At 38.2% G+C, this 27,692-nt stretch overlaps 2 protein-coding genes across 8 annotated transcripts in view; one reads left to right on the top strand and one right to left on the bottom strand.

Annotated features, from left to right (window-relative positions):
* Positions 1 to 2,275: 2,275 nt before the first annotated feature.
* brms1la (BRMS1 like transcriptional repressor a) lies at positions 2,276 to 8,360 on the bottom strand. The gene is made up of 9 exons (XM_041812617.1): positions 8,246 to 8,360; positions 7,176 to 7,343; positions 6,966 to 7,056; positions 6,734 to 6,861; positions 6,571 to 6,650; positions 5,875 to 5,971; positions 5,654 to 5,743; positions 5,399 to 5,463; positions 2,276 to 3,760 (listed from the first exon to the last, which is right to left on the bottom strand). Exons 2-9 carry the CDS (start codon positions 7,312 to 7,314, stop codon positions 3,662 to 3,664), a joined length of 789 nt encoding a protein of 262 aa, XP_041668551.1. The 5' UTR covers positions 7,315 to 7,343; positions 8,246 to 8,360; the 3' UTR covers positions 2,276 to 3,661.
* Positions 8,361 to 8,686: 326 nt separating this feature from the next.
* ralgapa1 (Ral GTPase activating protein catalytic subunit alpha 1) overlaps positions 8,687 to 27,692 on the top strand; it is a 116,591-nt gene continuing 97,585 nt past the window's right edge. For 3 of the 7 annotated variants that reach the window (XM_041812613.1, XM_041812609.1, XM_041812612.1), the window contains exons 1-14: positions 8,687 to 9,105; positions 15,292 to 15,402; positions 15,522 to 15,571; positions 18,295 to 18,352; positions 19,178 to 19,221; positions 21,201 to 21,378; positions 21,539 to 21,654; positions 21,988 to 22,126; positions 22,242 to 22,450; positions 25,042 to 25,365; positions 25,494 to 25,673; positions 26,096 to 26,167; positions 26,269 to 26,417; positions 26,575 to 26,698. In XM_041812613.1, coding sequence (XP_041668547.1) covers positions 9,000 to 9,105; positions 15,292 to 15,402; positions 15,522 to 15,571; positions 18,295 to 18,352; positions 19,178 to 19,221; positions 21,201 to 21,378; positions 21,539 to 21,654; positions 21,988 to 22,126; positions 22,242 to 22,450; positions 25,042 to 25,365; positions 25,494 to 25,673; positions 26,096 to 26,167; positions 26,269 to 26,417; positions 26,575 to 26,698 — 1,860 coding nt within the window. In that variant the 5' untranslated portion in view covers positions 8,687 to 8,999. Of the gene's footprint in view, positions 9,106 to 15,291; positions 15,403 to 15,521; positions 15,572 to 18,294; positions 18,353 to 19,177; positions 19,222 to 21,200; positions 21,379 to 21,538; positions 21,655 to 21,987; positions 22,127 to 22,241; positions 22,451 to 25,041; positions 25,366 to 25,493; positions 25,724 to 26,095; positions 26,168 to 26,268; positions 26,418 to 26,574; positions 26,699 to 27,692 lie in introns of those variants that run through there. The other 4 variants (XM_041812616.1, XM_041812615.1, XM_041812610.1 and 1 more) reach the window with 3 other exon arrangements.

Here is a 27,692-nt window from a genome sequence, read left to right as displayed (position 1 = left end):
ACTTTTTCTGCTTGTTTTATCCCCTTTGTGCCACTCTTTCATCTACTTCTGCTATTTTTTAACCAATTCTTTTGATACTTTTGCTACCTTTTTTGTCTTTCACCACTTTAACTGCCATTTTGCCCCTTTTTGTCACTCCACAACCCATTTTTGCCACTCTTGGGCCCCTTTTCACTACTTTATCTAACAATTTTTGCATGGCAGCGCAGGGGTTAGCACTGTTGTCTCACAGTAAGAAGGTCGTTGGTTTGCTTCCTGTTCAGGGCCTTTCTGTGTGGAGTTTGCATGGTCTCCCTGTGCATGTGTGGGTTCTCTCTGGGTACTCTGACTTCCTCCCACCACCCAAAACATGCTTGTTGGTTAACTGGTGACTCTAAATTGGCTGTAGGTGTGAGTGTGCCTGATTGTCTGTCTCTATATGTCAGCCCTGCGATTGACTGGCGACCAGTCCTGCCTCTCGCCCCATGACAGCTGTGATAGGCTCCAGCACCCCTGTGAATCCCAACGGGATAAGCGGTTTGAAAATGGATGGATGGGCTGACAAGTGAATTTCAGTAAAAACAGATCAAATGTTGTCTAAAACTATTTCAATATCAATTGTTTTTTGGGGTGGATTTAAAAGCTGCAGACATTTAAAACCAAAAGATACTCTTTAAACCAGAACATCTTCTTTCCTCCTTTTCTGAATTTAATGATCTTCTTGGGATCAGACAGGAAGCTTTGTGGGGCCTGATATGGCCCTCCGGCCACCAGTTGATGATCAGTGTAATAGGGGATAATGGATTCAGAGTTTGTGGGGCATCTGGAGAGGAAGTAAATGGCATGCATGTTGATCAAAAAGGCAAAGCCCGGAAGCTGCTGCCACTCGCACCTTCTGTCCAAATCATAAACATTAATAATTCTCAAAATCACTGCAAGGAGAATCACTACAGAATTTTACCAGCGTTTCTGTAGACTTGAGTATTTTGTTGTCATCATGGAGACCATGGCTGAAAACTTAGGGCAACATGCCAGCTGAAAAGACGAACATTTGGCTCTATCTTCAGAGGAGAAGCTTGTAACAGCCTCTTGAGTCTCTAGAGAGCGAGTCATTAGGAGTTGTTTTTCCTTGTATTGGAAACAGGAAGAACAGGCTGTTATGAAACCAACTGGCCAAGGTTTTTTGCTTTTATTTGAAGATTTCTTTTTATCCGTGAACACATTTTAAAAAAACATTTGAATCTACTCATGTTTAATGATAATTATTATGACTATTGATATAACTGGGACTGCTGTGGAGCAGTGGGGGAGTTGGTAGTATTCCAACCAGAAAGTTGGTGCTTTTATTCAAAGTTCCTATAATCACTTGTACTTTTGGGCAACACACATAATCCCAAAAAAATCCCACTGCTTGGTCAGTATGCTATAAATGGATGTAGTAATAATAACACTACTACCAGTAATAGTCATAATAATATTTTCCTGCTTCAAATTCCAGTCAGACAGGGCCTTTCTGTGCCATACTGCATCTTCACTCCATGCATCAAGGATTCTCTCCTGGTACTCCAGCAGCATTGCACGCAGTTTTAATGTGACCATGCCTGCTTGTTTGTAGAGTTCCTACACACTTTTGAAAATATAATTTGGCTTCTTAAGACCTGAGCTGAGAAAAATAAATTCCTCTTTTTGAGCAGCAAAAATTAAAGTCACATGGGATTTCTTGGTACACTGGACCAGGACTGAACTTTATGATGTATTGCAGTGTTGATCAAAAGTCGAATGATATAGGACAGGGTTGTCCAATTCTGGCCCGGGGGCCAAATGCGGCCCACAGTCCATCTTTTAATGGCCCAAAACACATTCTAAGAACAAAATGAAATGTTTACATTATAACATGACGCTAGACTGTATAGTATTGCTTAGTTTCAGCCATAGACTGTAGAAAGAATAAAAAAACATGATGAACAAACATCTTGAACAAATGCTTAAAGAAAAAGCAGACAGGCTGATTCATAATCCACTTTTGGCTCCCAACCCACCAGTTAAGAACTGATCTACTAACGATTTTCTCCACTAAATTCTCTCTGTGGTCAGTATCGTGACATGGAGTTGTAGATAATAGATTGTAAGATTAGGCCCTGTAAAACACTCTGTAAATGCTGTAATGGAAAGCTGATAAATATTTCATTCTCATTGCAGCACATCAACTTTAATGTAAACTATAAATACGCTCATCTCTGCCTGGCCGTCAGCATCACCTCTGCTTAAAAGAACACGCCACACAAAGTAATCCTGACAAACTTTTAATTGTAAAAAACAGCAACATTATCCAAAAGAAAAACACAAATGTACCACAATATTCAGAATAATCATTTTAAAAATACGATTTTAATATTCAGCATTTATTCCACCTTTGTCTTCAAAAAGCCTCTTGTTTATAAAAACCCCAGTATGAAATGCAAGCTTTTTCATCAACTTTTATTCACACTGGATAATGTTTATATATGTCAATGTTGGGATGAAGACAGAAAAATATGGTTCATTTCCTATCTGTAAAATGAATTAAAATCACAGCAGGCTTTCAAAAAATTAAAGGTCACATATTTTACCCCTTTAAGACACATTTATATTGGTCTCAGAGGTCCCCAAAAACATGCCTGTGAAGTTTGTTTCTGAAAAAACACTCCAGTATCGTATTTTTTCCGTCTAAAAAATCTTTTCCATTTCAGCCCTGCTTAGAACGAGTTGCTTCTGTCTTTAAATGTTGATGACCTGTCTGACTCCGCCCCTAACCCCACCCCACTCAGGAAATGGACATGGCTTCATGGATGATCGTGGCTTCATGGATGTTCCTCCTCTCAGCTGGCAGCTGAGAGGAGGAACAAGAGAGGAGGGCAGAACTTTCTTCCAAGTGGGGAGGGCCAACCAAACCTGGGGGCGGGCTTACTCCTCACATGACAGTCAAAATCACAGTCATATATACAATCAATACTCACAAACAACATTAACTCTTTTCAGGCTGCATGAAGGATGAAAGCATGTTCATATTCACTGAAAGTAATGCAGACGTTATTTAACTTTAAAGAGTGGGCGACAGAGAGAAGAGGTAGATGTGTAAAACAAGAACGTTGCAGCTATACCAGATTATTAATAATAACTGAATGGTTTCTTTATGTTGCATAAGTAACACTTCTATGTTGTTTCAGTGGCTATTGTAGCTTGAAAGCACAACTTTAAACAAAAATGGTCTAAATGGTATTTCATATTGCTTAAAACTATAAGTTGAAATGGAAATCTTGAAAAAGGCTTGTAAAAACATCCTTTCCAGGTAATAAAATCCCATATAAAAATATGCAAGTCTGAACAAAAGTACAGGAAACAAACAGTGGATATCATTTTAAATTCCTGTTTGCCCCTTTTAGGGATTCAAACCAGTGAGTTTTTATTTCCTGTTGGCACTGGAGGCAGCTTACTGACTGGTGTCTGGTAGAGGGGGAGTTGGAATGCAGAGTTTCAGACTAAAAATCAGCTGTGTGCATTTTAGTAGTTGCAGAAGTGCAACTATTTCTGTCATGTAAATATTTGTTTATACTGTGCGTTTGGTGTGAACATACTTTTGAGCATACCTTCAAACTGTAACTGTATGTATATGTGTGAATATATCTTAGTGTGTGTGTGTTCCTCAGCAGTTGAGAATAGATCTGTTTCTGTCTGGTCTGAAGGGGAACACTGGACTGTCAGAGTCGACCTTCCCTCTGTGTGGACCCAGCGTTGCCACGGCCTGTAGGACAACATGCACATAAATGTTTGTTAGAGCAAGGGTTCTCAACCTTTTCAGTCCGCGACCCCCCAAAAAAAGGTGCTAGAGACAGGGGACTCCCACTGTACCTGAAGCTAGCTGAATTCAAGAATATGCATGTGCTGACAAAGCGGCCAATAGAGGGGGATAAAGGGGGAAGCTCTCTGGGGCCCAGCCAACCTGGGGTCCCATGGAGGTCAGCAAATACATGGTCTATTACAGAGTTAAGCTGTGATATATTTTATATTTAACCTGAATAAAAACCACTATTACCAAAGCAAGATCTTTTTTTTTTTATTAAATCCCTTTTCTTAAAACAGAATTAAAATGGGTTAAACATGGTAAAAATGATGGAAAAGGTGGTGAAAATGTGCTGAAGTGGTAAAAGTGGGAAAAAAAATGGGTAAAGGGCATTTGAAAGTGGGAGAAATGGATGGCAACAACAAAATTTCCCAATTTGGTGAAATTGGATTTTGAAGTTGAAAAAGAGTGGGTTAAACTGGCAAAATTAGGTATAGAAATAGGCAAAAATAGGCATAACAAATAGTGAAATATGGTCAAAATGGGTGAAAAAGCTGTAAAAAGGGTTTAATAGTGGCCAATCTGGATCAACAGAGCCAACAATAAGTGGGAAAGGGCAAGAATTGGTTTAGAAAAAAAAACAGGTAGAAAAAAATGGTTTCAAGGGTTTAAAATGGACAAAAAATGACCTTGTGTCAAAATGTGTAGAAAAAGGAAACAAGTGGTGGAATAAAGTGATAAAAAACAGGTGAAATTTGGCAAAATAAGTGGAAAATGGTAAAAGTGGGTAAAAAGAGGTTTAAAGAGTCCAAGTTGTGAAAAAAACTGATCAATGGTGGCAAATTATAGTTGCAAACTTGGGTCAGAAAAGCTGTCAAAAAGTGGAACAAATAAATACATTTATACATTGATTGGAAATCATTAAAGGTTTGACAAACTTTTCAGCTCCAAAACGAGGCAAAAGTTATTCAGTATGCTAGCACCAATGCTACTGATACAGCACACATGTATTTATATAATCAATAAATCACAGCTGGGAGGGGGCCATTATCTGGGTTTGTCAGGAGCCCATTATCTGGATTTGTCAGGGTCCCAGCCAAATTTGTGTGCAGACTGACTTTTTACTGCTTTTTGACTACTCTGATTTTAGCATAAATCTCACCAAATTATCATGTTTTTATTTTATATTTAACTAAATGTATGCATGTATTTTCACAAAGATGGGTAAAATATACATTTTTTAAATCATTTAAAAAATATTTGTAGTTTTTTTTAAGGCATCTGGCGACCCCCTCTCAGAGTCTTGCAACCAACCCCATGTTGAGAACTACTACTGTGTTAGAGGATGCCCAAACAAGTACCATTAGCTGTACTTACTTCTGAAAATAACTGGGGGCTTTTGTGCTTAGATTAGTCATTGTTAGAAGGAATCTGTCATTACTAAAGATGATGAATGTTACTTACAAAAAACTGAACTGACAATATAAAAAGGGCTCCAGGGTTTAGCCTGATATTACTTTGCTAACCATAAATCTTGCTTTGCAGTACAGACCTGGGGAAAAAAAAATCCCATCAAACTCAGCAGACACCTTTACACACCTTTCTGATTGCTGTCCAGTCCTCAAGGATGTCCAGGTCAGGCAGCATGTAAACAATATATGGACGTGAGCGTGGTTAAGGACTGTGATATGAAAAGCAAGCTGGAACATAAATAATAATAATCAATCTTTATTTGTATAGCCCTTTTCATACAAAACAATCTACAAAGTGCCTTACACACAAACAAAATAAAAATATTCCAGCCATTAAGATTTGCATTTACTATCAATGCACATGGAAATAGTAGAAGGATATCAGACACCACTGAAGGTCGTCTCTTCTTCTTATCTGGACTAAATACGTCTCTCCTCTTCTTCCTTCCTGATAGCTCATCATTCCATAACTCTAATAGAGAAAAGGAGAGAAAGACAGGATGTGTGACTAACATGTACATAGGTACTTTTGTGTGTTTTCTAACTGTAATAAGAATGCGTGCATGACACTATTGAGTAATCACTGTTGTCTGAGAGCATTACCTGATGTAATATCTATGCTGTGTCTGTCTTCCTCCAGCCGTCTTATTTTCTCCTCCAGTTCACTCTGTACGGTGTCAAACAGCAGCAACTTCTCACTCTGCAGACACACACTAATGGTTACAACTACAATATTACCCAAAACAACTCACAACACAACTAGAGTCAAGTACATACATACATTAGCAGCAGTAATGTCCCTAAGTTCAAATAAATGTCTGGAGCCTCACAGACTCCTAGAGCAAAGGACTGCCAAGAAAAATTATTTACCTCAGAAATATTTCCTTGAAAACTGAAAGCGATAAAAGTGTGGTTCTGTGCTTTCATCTATGCAACAACCCTGAGTGTTTACTTTGGGTTTAGCCCTAAAATTGCACACTGGAAGTTAGTTTTTTTTTTTTGCCAGCATAAGACATCTCCAGTGATTGGGGGAAAATATGTATTAAAGCCTGCAGGTGAACGGCCATACTTCACAGACTCAGTGCTGTGATTGCAGCCAAAGGTGCATCTACTAAACGCTGACTTGAAGGAGGTGAATATTTACGCTGTCACTGATTTTAATATTCCCAATTGGAAATTTGACCCCCCTGAAAATTAAATGATTCATATCAAGCAGCTCTCCAGTAAAATTTGCTGAAATGCACTGTGTCAATGAAGGTCATCAAGAGTATAAAAGCACAATATTTGAGTGTGTCTGACCTCCCAGTGCTGGCATGCTGCTTGGGTCTCACACTCATACTTGTTCTTCACAGACTCCAGACACAGTTCTCTGTAGATACCTGTCAGAAGAAAACACATATAGGTGCACAGGGGACCAGAGCATAAAAGACTCATTGCTTATGTGTCTATGTGTTGAAGTTACCTGCCACCTTGGTGCGGACCTGCATGTTTTCCAGCAGCACAGCCAAAGGCTCCAGATATTCTGCTGCACGGCCGGCCTCCACCTCTGCTAGCTTGCTGTTCACTTGGCTGAGACGCTCACGATACAGCCTGAGCACAAATAAGACATAGGTAAAGCCAGATCCAATTTTTATTTCATATCTATTCCACACTTAAAATTTAATGAAAATGAAAACATTGCATTTCAGTCTTACTGGTCTTTGAGTTCTGTGAACTGTTTCTCTAAGTTGGACATTTCATCAAGACACTCCATCCTCCTCCGCTCACAATCCTCTTCATCCATTTCTGAAACATTATGGAGAAACACAAAAACATTAAAATTCAAAGTTTAAATGTACTAAGGGGAAAAGGATATACTGTGATAACATTATGACAGCAATTCCTATAGTTAGAGGATTTCTCACCCGAGGTATCTCCATCCTCAGAGACAGAGGAGGTGTCAGAATCCTCCTCCTCTGAGCTGGATGCCTCCTGTTCCTGCTCCTCTACCTCCATATCCTCTGCAGTGCTTTCCTTCTTCTCACGGTCACGGTGCACCGGCATGGTGGCAAGTCAACTTCAGACTGGTAGTGCTACATAGAAAGACAGTGTCAGGCTTTGGTAGTTTGAGTACTGCCACATTGCTTTGTAGTTGTTTGTCTTTACATATTGTTCCATTCATTTAATTGCTTCATCTGTGTTTTTCTGGGGGTTCATCTGGGCCTGTGATGGGCTTTTTAATTCCATGAGATCATAGGGTGGGGCATAACATAGTGGAGACACTTTCTACAATGTATTAAGTAACCAATTTTATTCATTCTTACTCTATTTCCATTAGGGGTCACTGTAAGTGTTTGAACACCAAAAACATTTTTCAGTTGTCTAAGTTCAAAATGCACAGTTATTATTTTAACTTATTTTGATCTGCAAGAGAAATCATAACTGCATGAATATATGCTAGAAATTGATGTTAAATAACAGTCATGTTTTCACTTTTTAGATTAGATATGTAGGCATATAGGCAAACGGGTGGATTGGATATTGCCGTTTTTAAAGCCGTATTTCTGAAATTCCAGCGGAATTCCAGGGATCATCTTGTGGAATAAATATTGCATTTGAACAAATAATTCTTGGAAGTTTTTCTTCTACATTTGGAGAGTAGATTATTACGATTCTTCTTTAAATATTGTGAAAAATATCATGTTACGTCACGAGGTACCCTTGCAAACCACGGCAAACTCGTATTTATTTTCTCCAACTTATTGTATTTATTGAAATTCTTGTTAGAATCAATTTAGCTGACTATGAAATCTATTGTTTTGTATTCAAATTAATTCACCCCAAACGATAAAAACACACTAACATTAACAAACACCATACCTTGTTAGCACTACGTAGAGCGCTAGCAACCTACAATGGCTTAATAGCCAGCTATATTAGCAATATTTTAACAGATATACGGAAAAAGAGGCGACAAAACAAAGCTAGTACTCACAATATGGGGTTCTTTTGTGGAAAGAAAGCAAAAAAAAAAAAGCAATTCCCTGGCTAACAGTTACACTCGTGTATCTCAGCTAGGCTAAAAACAAATCTCAACACGGCGCTATGAGTTTCCTAGGGAAATGTAGTTCTCCCGATCGCTACTACGGCTTCACTCAAGGTCCAACAACCAGTCTTAAACTTCATTACCCAGAATTCAGTAATGCAGCTTCAGGCGGAATTGTGGTTATGTTGTCTAAACTTAATCATCATTGAATTTGGGACTCTGTTTTTGTCAGCATCCAGACATTGTGAAGTTATAAAGTCATTCGTGATGAAGTTCAATAAAGTTTTGCTTGTCGTACAATTTTGCTGTTGAATTTCTCTGGTATCCATTATTTTGTTTTCCCTCCTCCCTCCTCCGCCATGATGTTTTCTAAGTGAACGGCGGAGCTAGCTAACCAGCTACTTTAGCCTTCAGGCTGCGGGCTGTTGTGGAAGGGAGGTGCGATGGATGGATGCTTTGCCCCGATACGTTTTTCGGATTTTTCTCGGTTTAAACACAATGCGCCCTCCACGGCGTTAGCTGCCCCTTTGATACACTCTGCGCTGTTGCGGAGGGGTGCTCATTAGCAGAATTGATGATCCAGGAGCAACGGTTTTTTTCGTTGTAGTTTGAAGATTAACCATAGCTGAATCTGTTGAAGTGGCTACACAGCTAGCTCTTCCTTGCTGTCTACCATCGCATTCGTGTGTCTCTTACCCCAGGAATGTTCTCCAAAAAGCCTCATGGGGACGTTAAAAAATCAACACAGAAAGTGTTGGACCCAAAGAAGGACGTGTTGACGAGGTTAAAACATCTCAGAATAGTCATAGGTAAGTTAACATTTATTAAGCAGTTAACAGGTTAGCGTCTGTGTACCAATCTGTGCATAGGGAATGCCACACCAAACTCACCTCGAAAATCACAATATTAAAACTTGCGTTGTGTGTAAGGGGCCATCCAGTCTTTTGATATACAGTGTTATAATCATTTAAGATTTTTAATATCCATTAAAGAATTCGGCTTCTTACTTGTAGTTTGTTATGAAGCGTTTGATTATAATTGTACCTAATTTGTACATCTTTAAAGTTTCTGCCTTTTACCAGTTAATAGGGACATTAAGGGTGACTGTGTGTACTGGTAAAAGTCCATGTTTTTAGAAAGTCATGTGTCCACTGTCCACTCTGTCCAGTATAATGGTGTTTAAAATGAGTCTAACTGGCAGTTTTGTTATGGTCACTTGTCAGATTTTCTTTTTGAATAATTATTTTTCATCCCTGGATCTCTGCAACGTTGGCATTATGGTGGCAAGTCTTTACTACTGTTTATGAAGATGACTGCATCATATGTAGTCACTGTGATCCTCCTGTGTTAGTCAGGCTGTTGTGATTTCTCCAGGGGTGTGTCTGAGAGCTGGACAAAGACCTGGTGTGTGAGAGGTGCTGAGTGTTATTTTACTTCGCATGTGTTATCCAGCATCACGTCAAACGAGTGGGAGAATAAGGAGAGTGGCAGTGTGAGGAGTATAAATAAATGAAGTAATGCCTGTGCTGTGTGTGTTTTTCACTGACACACACTGGCTCTGTTAGGACACACCCACAACTCAACACACACTGACCGGAGAGGGAAACAACCTCTACTATTTCCTCTCCTTGTCAGTATACAGTAGCTCAACTTCCTGTTTCTATTGTAAGAGCTTCTGGACTGTGTGTATGTATGCGCAGGATGGGGAGAGAGGGGTGTGCCCCGTTCTTGGCCCTATTGGGAACACAAGACCTTGATAACAATCACAGACACAAACACACTTGCAGGCATATTGTTTAAGAAGGAATTCTCAGCTAGCAAAACAAAAGAAACCCAGGTTCAAAGATCTTGGTGCCTGATCAGAGCTCAAAGAAAATGCATGTGTGTGCTAGATGACCAGTACTGAAAGACAATATTCAGGCTGAGAGTGCACTCAACATTGAAATATACTTGTCTGTTATGCACATGCTGGTTATGCAGCCATCCTCAGGAATCGTTATTTTGGACTTTTTAGGAAATGGGTTGTGCACTAAGAGTGTTGTGTAATTTTCTTTTACTTTTGTAATACCGCATCATACCTGATCTGACAGAATGGTTCAACAAGAAGCAATTTCATCACTTTGCAATCCCTTTGATGCAATCAGGTTATTAAGTAACTACCCAAAGACATGTTTAGCCCTGCTCTTGCTGCCTGAGAAAAACCAAATGTTTCCCCCACCTCAGTTTTTCTAGAGATGCATGATATTATCAGCCTAATATCAGAGTTTTCAGATTAAAAATTAAGAAGTAAATTACTTGCATTGGCAGATGTGGAATTTTATATGTTGGTAGAATGTACCATAAGGCTTTACTGTATAAGCTGAAGCATTGAATTTGTGGAGTTTTAAAGAGAACAATCTGACCTACCTTAGCTGAAGTTTTTAGTCTGAAATACAGCTAGTCCACCTTGACCTTAGAAAAAGAAAATGTTTTTTGTTTTTATTTCAAGCACTTTGTCAGGATTGTGTTGGGGATCCACCCTGCAAAACTGTTGTTTAATTAGAAGAATTAATTACAGTTTTGAAGTATACAAAAACTAAAGAATAATCAAGAGTAACTTTAAAGGGGACATATTGTGCAAAACACACATTTTCTGGCTTTTCTTACAAAAATATGTGCCCCCAAGAACCAGAGCCCCCCCCCCCCCGTCCATCTTTAAGAAAATTTCTGCTGAAACAAGCCATTCTTAGATTTTCCCCTCATGATGTCATGTGGGGAGTTAGCACCACCCAAAGGTTCGGTTGGCCCTCCCCACCAGGAAGACAGCTCCGCCATCCTCCCCTGATCCTCCTCTCTGAACCTTTATCATCTGCTTGGAGAGCCACATGGGGTGAACCAACAGCAAGGCCATGGCATCCCTGGTACCATAACTTTAAATGACATTATGGTACTAATCAACCTGACACACCAGGTAGACTGTTTGATTTAACTGCTGCATGGGATAACTTCCCATCCATCTGGGAAACAGCCCACAGTCATTGTTTGGGAACCTGTTCAAAAAACTTTAAGGGATGATTGGATGAATGTTCTATGATTCACATTCATTACAGGCCAAAGAGAGCAACAAAACATAAGACACTTTTCATAAAAGGAATGTTGTCCAGTTCTAATAAACTTGCTGCTATAGCTACATCCGATGTAGTCACTTCACCTTTTGCCTCTGTCGGCCAGCTTCCAGTAAAACTCCACCCCACCTATAGCTACCACTAGGGATGAGTAACGAAAACCGTCATCATGTATGATAGCCAGACAGCTGTAATTCTCCTGCTGACGTTCGACACGTTTTTCCCCTCAAAAATATCAATTCAGGCGCTGTTTAAGTGTCTGCACCATATAAAAAGTATCGATTTAGTACCAGTATTGGAAAAAACCCAAATGATACCCAACCGCTACCACCTTATTCTACTCAATTGATGCTAATTAGTCCATTTATTTACAGACCTGGCACAAATTTTTCAGATTAAAGCTTTGTAAAATGAATCTGCCTAATGACAGACATGGAATGGCCCATCAATCTACTTTGCAAAGTTAAATGCAATTAAAAAATAGACAATATCTACTGGATTTTATGCCATGTTAACAAAAATAGGCATCCAAAGTATCCAATGTAAGATAATTCCTTGTTCTGATTCATCAAACATTTCAGGCCGACTATTACACATTGTCTTAACCGCACAAAAACATAAGCCAAAGTGTCTGTCCTGAAATGTTGCTAATGCTTTTGTTTGCTTCTCTGATATATGATTTATTTATTTAATTCTTTCATACTTATGAAACAGATGTATCTTCAAGTCTGTGGCCTTTTTAAAATTCTAGCCATCATTAAAACAACAAAGATGTTATTGTTTTTAAATCATATGGTTTTAAATTTGCATGAAATCGTGAACATTTGAAAACCCTCAGCTGGTATAGTGCATTTTAATCTGGTACAGAAAAAGCAAACAGTTCTTTCTTTCTTTGCTAGGATGCCCATTAGCACAATCATAAACATTGGCTTTTTCCTAGGGTCCAACATTGACTCAATAATACACACTGGACATCATCCAGTATAATAAAACAGTCAACCTTAGCAAAGTATAGCAGTAGAAAAACAGAATGACCATCGATTTAATAAACATGCATACAAAATCTTACACAAGTATTCAAAATTCATTTTCTTTCTACCCACAAATAATGAGATATACATACACGTAGATGCATGAACACACATGCATGTAATGAACATAGATCAGTGTCTGAATTACTGTTTATAATTTTTTTTCTAGACTTTATTGTGTTAAGTACTGAGAGTAGTTTCAACCAAGGAGTTGGGCTGGAGCAGTGTTAATTTTGTCAACTGAAACTTTGACTAAAAATGTAAGTCGACAGCCTTTTTTTCCATGAGAAAGACTAGACTAAGACTAGCCAAAAATAGATCTTTGATGGTTAAAACTGACTAAAAGTAAGTGTAGATTTTCATCAAGATGACTTAAAGTTGACTTAAATGTTATTTAGTTTTCTCCGAATGTTCAGAATCCATGATATTTCTACACTGTAGGTAAATCTGTCAAAATGCCTCTCAGCTGTAGAAAGCAGAGACCAGGTTTGGGACGGTGCATAGAACACCACTGTGACTTGGTCCAGATTTAGGCAATAGAAAAAATGCTTGGACTAAAAGTAAAGACTAAAATGTGAGGACTTTTTATGGACTAAAACCAGGGCTGAACATTTTAGAAAAATAATCCAATTGTCATTTGTTTCCCCCCAAATATTGCGATTGCAATTTGATATGCAGATATTTTATGAGTTCCTCATTTTATGTATTTCTCAACAAAGAAAATGCGATTTGAGTAGGAATTTTTGCATCGAAGGAAAGATTTTATGTCTTTATGATTTTTAATAAGATAAACATACACAGAAACAAGGAAAGTAGGACTTTTTGCAAATTTTTCTAGAAAAAAATTGCACTTGCAAACCTATCTTCTGCCTCAAAAAAGTCTTAAAATGGTATTTTGAAACAAATTTCAGGTCAAAGAAATATTGTACTAGCTGCAATTTGAAAATTAAAGGACATATTGCGATTTAATCTAGATTTCGATTAATTGCCCAGCCCTAAGACTAGACTAAAATGTTTTTGATTTTTCATCGACTGAAACTATAAAGGGTAGAATTGACTAAAATGTGAGTCAAACTAAAAGATACTAATCTAAAGGCCAAGTCATGGACTAAAATTAAAAATAGCTGTCAAAAAAACACGGGGACGGAGTCTGCTGGTCAGGGTTACTGATCAGCACACATTTCTAAACGTATATGTTTTTACATACAGTAAATGTGTTAGGTTTCAACCACACCATTGTTGAAACCTAAGAGTGAAGTAGGTGCTTTTTAAAAACAGGTTCACACTGTTGACTATGATATAGTGGAAGAGGAAGTAAATGTCATTGTGGTCAGTGTGGACTGAAACATATGAGGTCTAAAGCAATAAAACTGATCAAGTTAAGCACTGCAATATGACACTTGCCACCATTTAGCTTCTTTATTACACTGTGCTGAATATTATCTACCATTTTTTGTCAAGATTTGTGACGGTAGTTCATATTGTGTTAGTTTGTGTGCAGAGTTTGTCCTCTTTGGGGATGGCACAAGCAGTCAGTGTAGAAAAAATGTTAAAAATGAGGCTTCAGAGAAAAAGAGAAAACCCCTCAGTTACACCAAGACCTTACAAGGGCAACCACTATGGCCTGAACACAGACGCCCTCAGTGTGTGTGTGTGTGTGTGTGTGTGTGTGTGTGTGGCAGAGTTCAGCTTTCAGATTTCATATAAACAAACCCAGAGGCTATCACCAGAGGCTCTTCTATGTGTGTGTGTGTGTGTGTGTGGCTACCTGTGCCAGTTGTGTGTATTATGTTAAATGTGCTCATTTATTTTCCTTCAGTTTTGATGCTGACATTTGCATCTGGGAATGTAGATATGATGATCAGCTGAAGTACAAACCAAGCATCAAAATGAGGAAGGAATGTGGTTTGGGTGACTTTGAATGTGCCGTGGTTGTTTGTGGTCTGGTAGGATGTCATGTTTACTCCAGTTTCTGACCTTACCATTTCAGTGTAACAGCAGAAATCATCGTTCTCTTATCTTCTATTGTCCTGTTTTGGCGAGCCTTTGTGAACTGTATCCTCGGTTAACTGTTCAGAGCTGATAGGAAAGGCACCCAGCGTGGTCTTCTGCTGCTGTATGCTGGTGTTGTGGATTTGGAGATGCCCTGCGCATACCTCAGTTGTAACACCTGGTTATCTGTTATTGTTGTCTTTTATCAGCTCCAGCTAGTCTGACAATTCTTCTCTGATCTCTGCCATTAACAAGGCATTTTCCCCAGAGAACTGCCGCTGACTGGATAGTTTATCTTTTTCAGACCATCCTCAGTAGTACATGAAAATTCTTGTACATCCGCAGCTTGAGACCAGCCGGCCTGGCACATTCAAAGTCACTACAGCTTTCTTCCCCATTCTGATGCTCAGTTTGAACTTCAGCTGATGTCTTGACCATGTCTACATAGCTAAATACACTGGCCATGTGATTGACTGATTAGATATTTTCATCAGTGAGCAGATGAACATGTGTAATAAAGCAGTCAGAGAGTGTGTCTTTTGCTGTGTCTGGGGCTTAAACTGACTTCTGTTGGTTTACTGCTTATATAAAGAAGTCAGATGTTGCAGTGTGGGGACATTACTTAAATATACTTCCTGTGATGAAAGGTCAGAGCTGTGTGCCTTCACAACACATTTCTTTTCTTGTTATAGATGCGCTCAAACTAAAAATAGAGAAGTGCTACAAACAGTTGAAGTGTTCATTTTAAAAACTCACACAGTGAAGTCCTCTCCCACTGCTCTGATGTTTTTATAGATATGTCTTCTGTCATTTTGTCAAAGTCTTAACATATTTTTAATTCAGTTTTTCTCTGTCTGTCTTTATCCAGAAAATGCAGAGCCTGCAGAGTTAAAGCAGTTCTTCGACTTGAACTATTCCCATATCTATTATGTCTTCTTTGAGAACTTTGTCACAATTGAGGTCAGCCTCAAGCAAAAAGGTAAGTTTGATTCGCTGCCAAAGTGAAGGAAAACCCTTATATAGATTGCAATGGTATAAATACTGAATTGTGACATAGTTTGGCCTTATTTATTATTGTTTTTTTGTCTTTTATTTCAGGTCACAAGTCACAGAGGGAGGAGCTGGACTCAATCCTCTTCATTTTTGAGGTAATGGATTGTTATTAGTAGAGACTAAGGCTGAAAAACATTGCATAGGGCTGAACAATTTTGGACAATAAACGAATTGCAATTTTTTTTCTCCAATATTGCGATCTGATATGCAATTATTCCTTAACTCTTTTATTCCGAAACAAGGGCTAAAAATATCTGAGTATGATGGTTTGGACTTGTATTGCAAATTGGATGTAATTGTTGAATTGAAGGGGTTTTGTAATTCTCACATTTAATAAGAAAAAAAATGCAAAAATGACTATTCTAAAAGAACCTGACACTTAAATGATTGCATGATATGTCATGCATAGCATCTCTGCTGCAAAAAATATTTAATACTGCACTGTTGACACAAATTTCAGGTCAAAGAAATATTGCATCCTTTGCGATTTGAAAATTGCGGCCATATTGTGATTTAATCTCATTTTCGATCAACTGCCCAGCCCTAATTACAATATATTTTTTAAAATTGGGTACACCATGTATTGCTGAATGCAAAAATACAACAAGTTGTTACAAATACATTTAAATATTGGTAGTTAACAAATAAATCCTTCAAGCCAGATTTGCTCATTTTTGAGTTAAGAAAAAAATTGTGATGCACAATACTGTTTTTCATATTGTTACATTGGTTCAAAGGGTGCTAGATAAAGGAATACTAAGCAATATGTATACGCCTTAGCCTTAGCTTTTTGCAACATGTTTCTCATGAATCCAATCAAAGAATTTGCTACTCTAAGTTTGTATAAATTACTATGAGGGTAGTTAAAAGTTAGCATCTATCAGCATGAAAATAGTGTGAGAGCATTTGAAATAAAGACATGTAGAGTGAGAAAACAATGATTTTTTTCTTAAAATAATTTATCTTATTGACTGTAACAAATTCAGACTTTTGCATTAAGTTTATTATGAATCATTACATTGTAATAAAGATTAAATTGCATTGATTGTACAGCCCATGTATGAATAAATTTGACGCATCAACCACAGTCGACATCGGTCCATCTGTCCATCTGTCCAATAATATAGTAGCCCCTTTCACAGTACCGTTTAAAGCTGTGATATTTACGCCTACGTGACATTTAGCTTTCACTATGAACCTTACAGTGCGGTTAAGGGGAGATGAGGTGATCCTACTTCTGAGCTGTCATCAGAGGTAGTAACAGATGTGACGAAGTGCTGTAACCTGCTTTCTCAACTCAGGGTTGATTCAGAGAAGAGGTATTTTATTTGGCAGAACATGGTCCCATCCACACGGAGACAGATTCAAGAGTATATGCAAAAGTTTTTTGTCGTATCGGCGTCTCATCCACACAGAAACGACCTTTTGGGAGACTGTAAACGCTACTTTTTGAAACCGGGTCCCAAAGTGAACAAATCTGTAAACACTTACCGTTTCGTCTCCTTGTGTACAACCAACGGCATCTTTCTTGAAACTATTACTTTCACGCATAGCATAGCCAACTAAAACCTCATGGGCAAGTCCAGCCAAAAGAACAATGGAGGATGACAGGGTTGTGTTCGAGCTGCAGAAGATACTGAGCTTATTATGGCTTTTACAGCAAAATCAGATGTTCCTTTACCATCATTACGGACAACAACGTTCATGAGTATTCATGTTCGGCGCCATCTTCTGGTTCTTACAGCGTAAAAGCTTTATAAGCATTCTCTGTAATCTTCTTATCTCTTTTTGGTGCATTTTCTTGGCTGCATTACAGCGCCACTTACAGGCTTGGCATATATACTCCAGTATTTCAGTCTGTGGTTCAGTCTGAAATGATCCCATGTTTATTTCTAAAACGAAACAGAAATATATCATTTTTGTCTCTGTGTGGACAAGGTCTTAGTCACCTTTCGGTCAAACATTGATTTTACTAAAACAATTGTCAGCAGTATGGGAGTGTTTTACCCTCTTTGGGAAACATCAACAACATGCAGTGTGTAAGACATGTTCCAGTGACATCTCAAGAGTTGTAACTACTAACACTTTAAAAAGATGAAATCATATACTTAATTTGACAGATGACTGCAAAGAAGTAAAGAAAAAAACAATCATATCAGAGACAGCAGTTGGCTGAATTTTAAATTTACTACTACCCCTGTCTTTTTTTACAACTTCAAGTATGTCAAACCTCTAATTAAAGCAAATAAATGTATGCTTTTAACATTATGTGCTACTAAATCACTTAAGTGTGTATTATTCAGTACCAGCCAACTCTCCGTAGATGAACTCAGTTAGCCCCTGCTGGTATTGACCTCTCACTCAAACCACTGGCATTCAGCAGCACTCAGGACAGGGTGGTGGTGCTTTGAGTAGCCAGGATAAGATAGCAGAGGCATCGTGTGTGTTGCTGACCTTCATTTGGCCCCACATACTCTTTGAATTCAAAACAGGTCAGAGCAAAGCAAATGTCCACCAAAGAAATGGTTAAAGATTTTACTAAGTACTGTAGGGTTTCTCAATATTCCGAGTTCATGAGGAATGGATCGCTCATTACTCTCTTTATAAACTTGGTTTTACTCATACAGAGGTATTTTTTTCTAACATGAAATCATCTTCTTTATTTATTAACAGTTACAGTAGATTCCTGGTTATGTTGCCCACCTTTAGTTGAAAGGCCGAATAGAAAATAATTAAGACACATTACTATTCAAGTCAGCACAAAAAGAGTAAAAAAATTATGTCAAACTATGTTTGGAACTCTTTTTTCCCTCCCCAGAAAATTCTCCAGTTGCTGCCAGAGAGAATCCAGAGCAGATGGCAGTTCCACAGCATTGGTAACGTACCCAAAACCACACACAGCCTCTGTTTACATTCCTAAAACACATGTTACAGTCCTGCATATACATGTGTGCAGCATATCAGATCATCTTTTACTGAATGAAGTTCAACCAGTTCTGCTCAGTGCTACTGCTCTTGTAGGATCATTTCATGTAATGACCCTAATGTGGCCAATATATCAAGTTTTAAGATAAAAGCAGTTTAAAACAAAAATAATGGATCAGACAATATTGATATGGACACCTGGGTGATCAGTTGTTTTTAATGATTACGAAATTTCAGGCCAGCTCCTGCATGATGTCTAAAATGCAGAAATATGTGGGAAACATTTGGATTCTAACTAGCATCTCTCACATGATGCAGGATCAGTGGCTTCATTCTGATGGCCTGTACCAATTTCTTTGAGATGTTTTGCTGAAGTTTGGCAGCCCTTTATATCTGCCATTGTTTAAGTTAATCAGTGAACCAGAAGTGTCTCAAAGCAGCTTAAATGTTGCCTTGTGGTGTGTTGTCTTAAGACTTTTTAATGCTTTCAAGTGTCTTAAGTGTCTTCAGATAGTGAAAAATGTAGTAGTATTCTACAATCCATATTTCTGAGCAACTTCTACCTCCTCTTCAACACATTATTTATTCTGTATTTGTCTTCTGAAGGTATATGACCATTTTTGTTGCTTTTACATGTTCGGGATAAAATTCACTTGACTCTAATTACACAATCTCCTTCAATCATACAGTGTAATTAAAGATTATTCCTTCCTGTAGCTAAGGGACTCTTTCTGTTGAAGTTTTACTAACCAGAAGGTCTCATTTTTCTCTCTTAGGGCTGATCCTCAAGAAGCTGCTACACACTGGGAACTCTTTAAAGGTACTGCTCAGATTTGTACTCTTTACCTTTTCATCCTTTCACTTAGCTAGCTGAGTTAAAAATCTGACATTAAGGAGGGAAATGTGTGTGTGCTGCATATGTGATATCAAACAACTGGTCATGGTTAACTTCCTTATCATTGCGTAGTTACAACAGAGTGTTTCCTCTTAGCAGGTAGAGTGTAAAAAGTTGGCTACAGACATGGGTTTCTTCTTGTCTTTAAAACAAACAAGTTTTCATGTGATCTTGAAAGAGTTCATATGAAATGTTGACTGTATCTGTACCAGCAGGTAAAGCTTACAAAGTGATGGCGGATGGTATAAACAGCTCTACATATCCACAGTATGTACGAATGTACCATAGTGCTTCACTCCATAAGGTAACACTTTGTCAGGATCATCTCAGGGAATCTCCCCACCAATTAGAGCCATTTAATGAGAAAGAAGCTGTAGAAATGAGCTTGTCACTTGTTTGACACTTGTCATTTTTTCCCTCTTGCTGCCTCTTGTATACACATTTTATCCACAAAAATGGCAGGAACTGTGAATTGGCATAATAATGGATGCCCCTTGGGCTAGCGTTGTGTAGTTCAGTGCTTCTCAGCTGGTGGGTCGGGACCCAAAAGTGGGTCATGGAGCTGCTTTCAGTGGGTCACAAATGCATGTCTTGGGAAAAAAAGAGGCAAAATGCCTATGACAAGTCCTTGATGGACATGCATCTATACATTATTATTTGCTATGGATACATTTAGATATTTTTTCAATATTTCAACTCATTTCTCTCATAATCATGCAATAACTAAACAATTTTTCCCACTCTAGTGAAGCAACTTCTGGAATGGTCAAAAGTTTACCGGTAATTGTGGGGAAATGGGGTGTGAAATGTGCCAGTTTTGTACTCTCTCTCTTTTAGGTCATGTATTTTGCTCCATACAAGATTAAACAGCAGCATTATTCATTAAAATAAGCATGCCTTGTTGAACCTTTTTTTTTTCCTTTTTTCAATTTCCTTTTTATTAATTTTTAACAAAAGCTGGCATACATCTTTATATATAAGTAAGATTGCATGAATTCATAATGACAATTAAAAGCAATATACAAAAAACATTAAAACCTGCAACTAGCTATTCTTCTTAGTTTCAAAACCCAAACCCTCCCCTTCCCCATGGGTCTTTCTCTGCAGTATCTAACTCATAAGAAGTCTTTATAATACATAGAAAATAAATAAATAACTCCGTATTTCAACCGAATAACAAGGACGAAAAGAAGAGAAAATAAAAACAAATGCTAGTACAGATAGCAATATAACAGTTACATCATAGATCTTACAGCATTCACTGCCCCAACTCTTTTTCAATCACAACACCACCTGCCAGATTTGTCCTAGCAACTGAAAGCTCCATTATCAACAGTTTCTGAAATTTTGGTTGTGATTTGTCATTTAAGAAACTGGTGGGCCCTGAGGCTGGACCAGTTAAGAACCAATGGTGTAGTTTATTCTTTGGCGGCAGTGTGTGCCTACTGAGTCACCCTTCAGGAGTTTTTTTTTTTTTTTGAAGGTTCTGCCCTTACCAAATTCCACTTCCAACATGGCCCAGATGGATGGGAAATATATCCCTGGCTGTAGATATGTAGAACAGTCCACCTGGTGTGTAAGGATATTGGATGTCTATATTTAAGAAGAGGACATTTATAATTTATTTTAGAATTAGATATTGTCTCAATTTATGTCTGTTTCAAAAACAAATGGATCTAACAGGTCAATACTAGTACAGGGGAGGCTTGGTGTTCTTAATAAAACAGGATGAAGGGTTTATGGTGTATCAGTATTGGCTAGAATGAGTTTGGAAGCATCAATATAAGGGATAATGCCAAAAATCCAACATCATGCATCCCTTCTGAAATTGAAAAAAAATATATAAGTATTATAATCAGATTGTAATGGTCTTCTACCCTCTTTGCATCTCTTCTACCTTTTAGATCCGTCGTGAGGGTGTGCGTTTGTTCTTGCTGTGGATGCAGGCACTGCAGAGTCACGCTGAACGGGAGCAGCTCTGCATGTTTGCCTGTCTGATTCCTGGCTTTCCAGCTCCACTTTGCCATGGGACCCCACGCACGCTGGACACTTTGATCAACCCACCACTGAGTTTAACAGAGAGTTAGTATGAAAACATGCAGATAAACAGTAGAGTTACATTGATTTGGCCTGGTGTTATATGTTTTCCACCATTTAGAAATAATTCCATGTTAGACAAACAACACCTCTGGAAGTTTTCATTGTGACAGATATTATAACTCTTTTTTTTGGCCCCCTGCAGCTCAGGTGACTCCAGAAGAGATCACTCCATTGGTTCCTCCCCAGTCAGGTGACAAGAACCAGGAAGACCTGACAGCTTACTTTTTAGAAGCGCTACTCAAATACATGGTAAACCAGGTACAATAATCATTTCTTACTAACACATCTAACACTACATAATTACACTCCTGCAATGTTCTGATGCTTCACCATTGTTACTAGTTCTAAAAACAAAAGACACAGCAGTAATTCAGATTTCATCTAATCCCGTACATTATGACTAACTCCTCTAAATACACATTTTAAAACAATTTAATTCCTGTTTCCTCTTCTCCTGTCATACACACTCATACTTCACACACTGTTAGCGTTTTCCCCCACAACAATGGTGCTCTTCTCCACTTGACCCTCTTTTCTGTGTGCATTGTTCTCTTTGTGACATGAGCTTGTTTGTCTTTGTGTGTCCACCAGGCCAAATCTCTCGAGTGGCGATGTAAAGAGAACCATGAGCGTGGCTTTAACTTCCTTTTTGGTCACTTTAGGAAGTTTTATCTTCCTCACATCTTTCCCAACTTCGCCATGGAAACCAGCCTATACAGCCCGATACTGGGTCAGTAACAATTGAGCTCTAATTGCTACTTTTAACCCTTTAGCTTTTTTAAGTCATACAGTATGTTACTGTTCCCCTACATCATTTAAAATAAGGTTTACCTCTCACTGTGCAGATGTCCCTCCAATGCGTCCTAAGCCGTACTACAGTGTCGTGCGAAGGGAGCAAGATGCCGGTGAACCACTGTACTGTACTAAGGAGAGTTTCCTTCAGGCCAGGGTCATCTTCATCCGCTGGCTGGTTTCCTTCTGGCTCGAGCCGCGACCCAACGCACAAACCCACATCCCAGGAACAGAAGGAGAGAGCGTCCCAAAGAACATACAGGTAACACATAGAGAGGAGGAAGTGTGTTTTCTTTCTTGATCACATCAACATGTCTGAGGGGGTAAATATGGGCCTGTAAATTAGACATTGGGACTCTCTGAGGTAATTGAATATGGAAATAGCTTAAAGGGTACATGGAATTGCTGCCAGGTGTAGGCATGTGTTCCTTCACAGAGCTAGTTGGAGCCAGATAATCTGATATTAAGTAGCAGAGTAATCAGCAGAGTGGTTAATTCTGTAACCTCAGCAAACTGTAAATGGCCCATCTTAGTAGTGCAACTCCTTTGCAGTAAAATTAGAGAAAAAGCAACTTTCAGTACTGCTGAAGACAACAGTGGCTGATGAGAGCACTGTCGTGTTTAATTTTTGTGCCAACCCAAACATGAAAAACCAGTTTCTTCAACATGCAGGATGTTTTTTTTTGTTTGTTTTTTTTATATACAAGAATGTACTGCCAAGCATTTTTCTAGATTTTGTGTTAACACAATCGTGTTAAAAGAAATTACATTATCAGTGCTGTCCTACGGTATATTGTCTTTAAATTTCATTGTCTAGAGCAGTGGTTCCCAACCTTTTTTTCTTCAGGACCCCCACCCTCATATCTAAGAAAAACTAAGCCCCCCCCAGGACCCACTTGGAAAAATTAAACATCAATTTTCTTTTTTTGTTAAGAACATTTGTTCTTAACAAAATATCTATGTATGAACTATCCATTATTATGACGGTGAAGAGGATCTATTAATTTTATAGAAGAAACTCTCAGTTCTTAAGTCTAAAAAGTTCTTAATTTAAAGAAGAAATTCCTTTTTTATACCTTTAAAGTTGTAAATGTACCTGAACCAAAACATGAGATTTCTGAGACTACAAAATCGAAAATCTAAATGCTGTTGTCAGTTTTCTTGTAATTTTTTTTATATTATGATATTGTCATTTCAAATATTAAAACATGATTTTTTTAAATCTCTAGTGTCAAAATTTATGACTTTTTAATCTTGAAAAGTTAAAGTTTTTTTCTACTAAATTTCTGACTTTTTAAACCCTGAAATTCTGAGTTTGATTTCTTGTATATATTTGACTTTATAATCTTTAAAATTCAGGTGTTTATCTGAAAATATCGATGTTTTTGTATAAAATTGAACAGATTCTGTTCATTTTTTCATCTTTAAGGTTGGCTCTATACATTAGTTTCTAAACATGGTTTTCAAAAAATACTGTACTATAATAATGTACATCTACTTTTGACAATGTCAGAGCAGACAGGGTCCCGCGCACCCTCCTGAGATCTCTGGCAACCCCCCAAGGGGTGCCCGGACCCCAGGTTGGGAACCACTGGTTTACAGAAAGGGATAAAATTCACTTGAACAACAGTAAAGCATGGTCTGTTTCATTATAGCAGTCTGTAAATTCTTGACTATTTTCCACCCTATCATTCATTAAAAAATACATTTGGCATTGAGTGTCTAGACTTTCTTTTACTCCAGTTATGAAATAAATTCCTGCTTTAGAAAATACTCAAAAACTAAGGAATAATCCACAAGTTAGCTGTTTATAGAGATTTTGCATTGGTGAAATTTCACAATATTGTAACTATGTGCTGAAAATGTTCAAAAAGTACTGATAGATCACACTGAAATCATATTACCAAGTTTTTTTGAATGTAAAAAATCAAATTAGCAATCTTGATGATGCACTTTTTGTTTGCATACATGTTAAAATATGAACATATAATAAGTAAATGTATAAAAATCATACCAAATGTGGATTAGCATAGATTATTTGCTAATAAGGCTGCCCTTTTTTATACTTTGATACTTTTTCAATAATACATGTTTAAATGATACAGTTTCCATTGTTTTTATATTTAATAGTGCTGAAAGTATCAGTGATGAAATACAGTTGCCACGGGGGGGGGGGCTGCAGCAGTGGGTGCTAGACACTGACATTAAGTAGAGAGAAGTAGAGCAGGTGGTAGGAAACAAAACAGTGATGCAGAGAACTGAGATGTTATTGGTAATAATAATGATCTTGTTGGAGTTATGCTCTAGAGGAATTAGACATGTCCACACAAACATGTAGAAAGATGCAGAATAGCAGAGGAAAGAGACAGTGATGTCTCCTAGTCCCTGAGAGCCTTCTTACTTCCATACCTGTGGCATTATTTTCTATTCGCCCCAGTATAAAACTTCTGTTGCATGGTGTCCTGACAGTATTGACCATGGTATTAAAGCATAGTAATCACATGGTTTTGATGATGATAAGATATGATCAGTAGTATTACTAACGTGGGGAATTTGACTGCAGAAAAGCTGGTTACCAGATTCCCCCTAGCTGTCAGAGCAACAAGCTTATTATAAGAAAAATTCCCATAATACAGACTAACAGTAATAATTCCAGACAAAATCATTCTCAACTACAGGTGCTGAAAATAGAAACTGCAAAAGATTAATGGACAGAATACCTAAAGAGATTGAAAGACAGCAGACTGAAAACATGAACAATCAACTTAGAATTTGCAAAAGAGACCCTTTTTGAAAGGATTTTAGCTATTTTCTAATTTTATTGTTTGACCATTGCATGATTCTGCCTTGCAGCGAGCTGCAGCTGGACTGGCAGCTCGCTCTGCAGGCAGCTCAGAAGACAGTGCTGGAGGTGGTATTCGGTCTGACAGCCACCTGGAAGGAAGCGGAGGCTCATCTGGATCAGGGGGAGGCAGCTTGGGGATGTCTGGAGGTGCAGGGACTGGGGGTGAACCTGAACAAAGCCACTCCAACACTTCCACACTGACAGAGAGAGAGCCGAGCTCCTCCTCACTCTGCTCCATGGATGAAGAGCAGCTGACTGACATGGAGGTGGTGAGGAGGGTGCTGACGTGCTCCAGAACCAATGTCAACTTCATCACAGAGATCTTTAGACAGGTGAAGTAGAAATGATGTTTTACATTTTCAGTACAGTATCCTAAGGTCAGCTCTTTGAACAAATCAGTCTTCTATGGCTGTATTTTAATTTTTGAACTAAAAATTTCTACTTGTCTCTACAAATACAGGCATTTCTACTACCCATGTGCGAAGCTGCAGCGATGCGTAAAGTTGTCCGTGTTTATCAGGAGTGGATCTCCATGGAGGACAGGCCAGTGTTTATGAAAGAGCCAGAAGAGGGCCCCTACCCCATAGCCTCAGGCGGCAGTCTGGATTCAGGCTCTCAGCATGGAGACAAGGACGATGAGGTGAAGAATGACTAATAAAAGAGTCTGTTCTTATAGTGCCAAAGTTAGAGGTAAGGCATATGAAATGTTCTTTATGAAGGGGTTAAAATTGGTCCTCATGCAGTTGTTTTTGCACATGTATGATAATCAAGCCCTATATTTTGATGCTTTAGCCCCTAATAAGACAAGAACGTTTAATAAAGATTTGCCTTCACTTATGACAGGACATGGACTACTAGATTGCCAGTATAAAAAATATGTTTTGCTTCATAGAAGTATTTTCGAAAACATGACATCTGTCATGATCATTCCCGTTTTAGACAAAAGGTGATAACAAGAAGTGCGCTTCTTAAAATCAGTGTTAAGCAGTGTCAATGAAATTATATATTCCATCTCCATTCAGCTTAGATGGTAAGTGTGTGCTTATTTAATCTCTTTCTCAGGGAATGAACAAAGCTGTGGACAGTGAATTGTTGGAGTACAGTGTTCATGCTGGAGTTCAGACTACACTACAGGTATTTCATTTCATACACATTCCTGAACTCCCAGGGTTGTTGGGTTATCCCTAAGAAATAGTTGATCTGTTTTACATCCATATTGTGTGTCTTCTTTTCAGGTATTTATCACCCACTCCTCAAATGTTTTCCTCTTGGAGCCAGCCAACGACATCAAAATCCTTTTAGAGGAGCATGTTGATATGTGCAAGCGAGTCCTGAACATCTACCGCAGCCTCGTCATGCATGAGACCATGGACCAGAAGACATGGTAAGAAGAAGAAGAAGCTGCACGGCACCTGATCAGCAAAATTGATCAGTTGATGGCAAACACTGGCAGACATCATGAAACGCTGTGTGAGTGTAAGAGAATCATGAAGGTGAAGATATTTTCTCATTTGCTTGTTCTTTAATATATTTGTTTACAGGGAGCAGATCTTATTAGTTCTGCTGAGGGTGACAGAGTCGGTGATGAAGAGACCTCCATCCATCATGCCTCATGGCAAGAAGAACAACACACTGTCAGGCAGACTGGCTGGGCCTCTCTTTCAGGTAAATCACAATCACCATGTTAGGTTAGGTATTTTACTCACTGGCACCAGACAGATAATTCTGTAATAATTCATTTAGAGTGATAAAAGGATAAAGAATTGTCTCTGACATTTATATAATCTGTATAGTTCTTTACCATGCAAACAGTATGGCAACAGACTTGGAGTCTGAGGCATGCAGTGTTAGGCACAGCTGTTTTAATGAAAATTATATAACACCCTTTTGTTTTTGTTCTTGTCTCTTTCATCCCAAAATTTCTAAACATTGAGGATATTTCCTTAAAGTAAATCCTGTATTTTCTGACATCTGACTTAAATCAGCTAGCTACAAATACATACTAACACAGCTGTAGGTGTATCTTCTGCTATATGCCATCAAGTAGGAGAGAAACAAATCCTGTTGATACTTTGGGGATTTTGACTTTTTGGCAACAGAAGGTAAGAGGAAAATTGCTTTTCATCATCGAATGACTTTTATGAAAAAGAATAACTAAATAACTATTACATACATTGCAGAACTTACGGTGTTTCTCTTCACATCTTAAAAGTAATCTGAATACCCCACCAGACTGCATTGTAAGGCCTCTTACCATCTACACTGTTCCTCAGAGACAGTGTTGGTCTAAAATTTTAGAATTAACTGTAGTTAACTACAACACTGGGTACATTTTTTATTTTCCAACACAGTCAAAGTGAAAGACCACCAGTAAAAAAGAGAGACTTTGACGATTAAAAGCTGTTTTTCATGTTAAATTCAGTATTTAGCAAGTAACAACAGAAACGTGTGAAAACAATCAGCCGAATCTGCAAAAATGATCACAGGTTTCACATTTCGACGTAGTTACTAGAGTGTATTCAATGCAAAGTTTGATGATTTTCTATTCAGTTTGCATCAAAAAGATATTTTGTAAAAGTTGTGCTACATTGGAGATGCACTGGGTGTGAAAATCAGGGCCAGTACTGTTACCTTTGTTTATTACTTTGCCAGCATTTCT

Source organism: Cheilinus undulatus, linkage group 18, assembly GCF_018320785.1.
Source record: "Cheilinus undulatus linkage group 18, ASM1832078v1, whole genome shotgun sequence".
Taxonomy (NCBI): domain Eukaryota; kingdom Metazoa; phylum Chordata; class Actinopteri; order Labriformes; family Labridae; genus Cheilinus; species Cheilinus undulatus.
The sequence above is the reverse complement of the archived record's forward strand: the minus strand, read 5'-3'. Positions and strand labels throughout refer to the sequence as shown.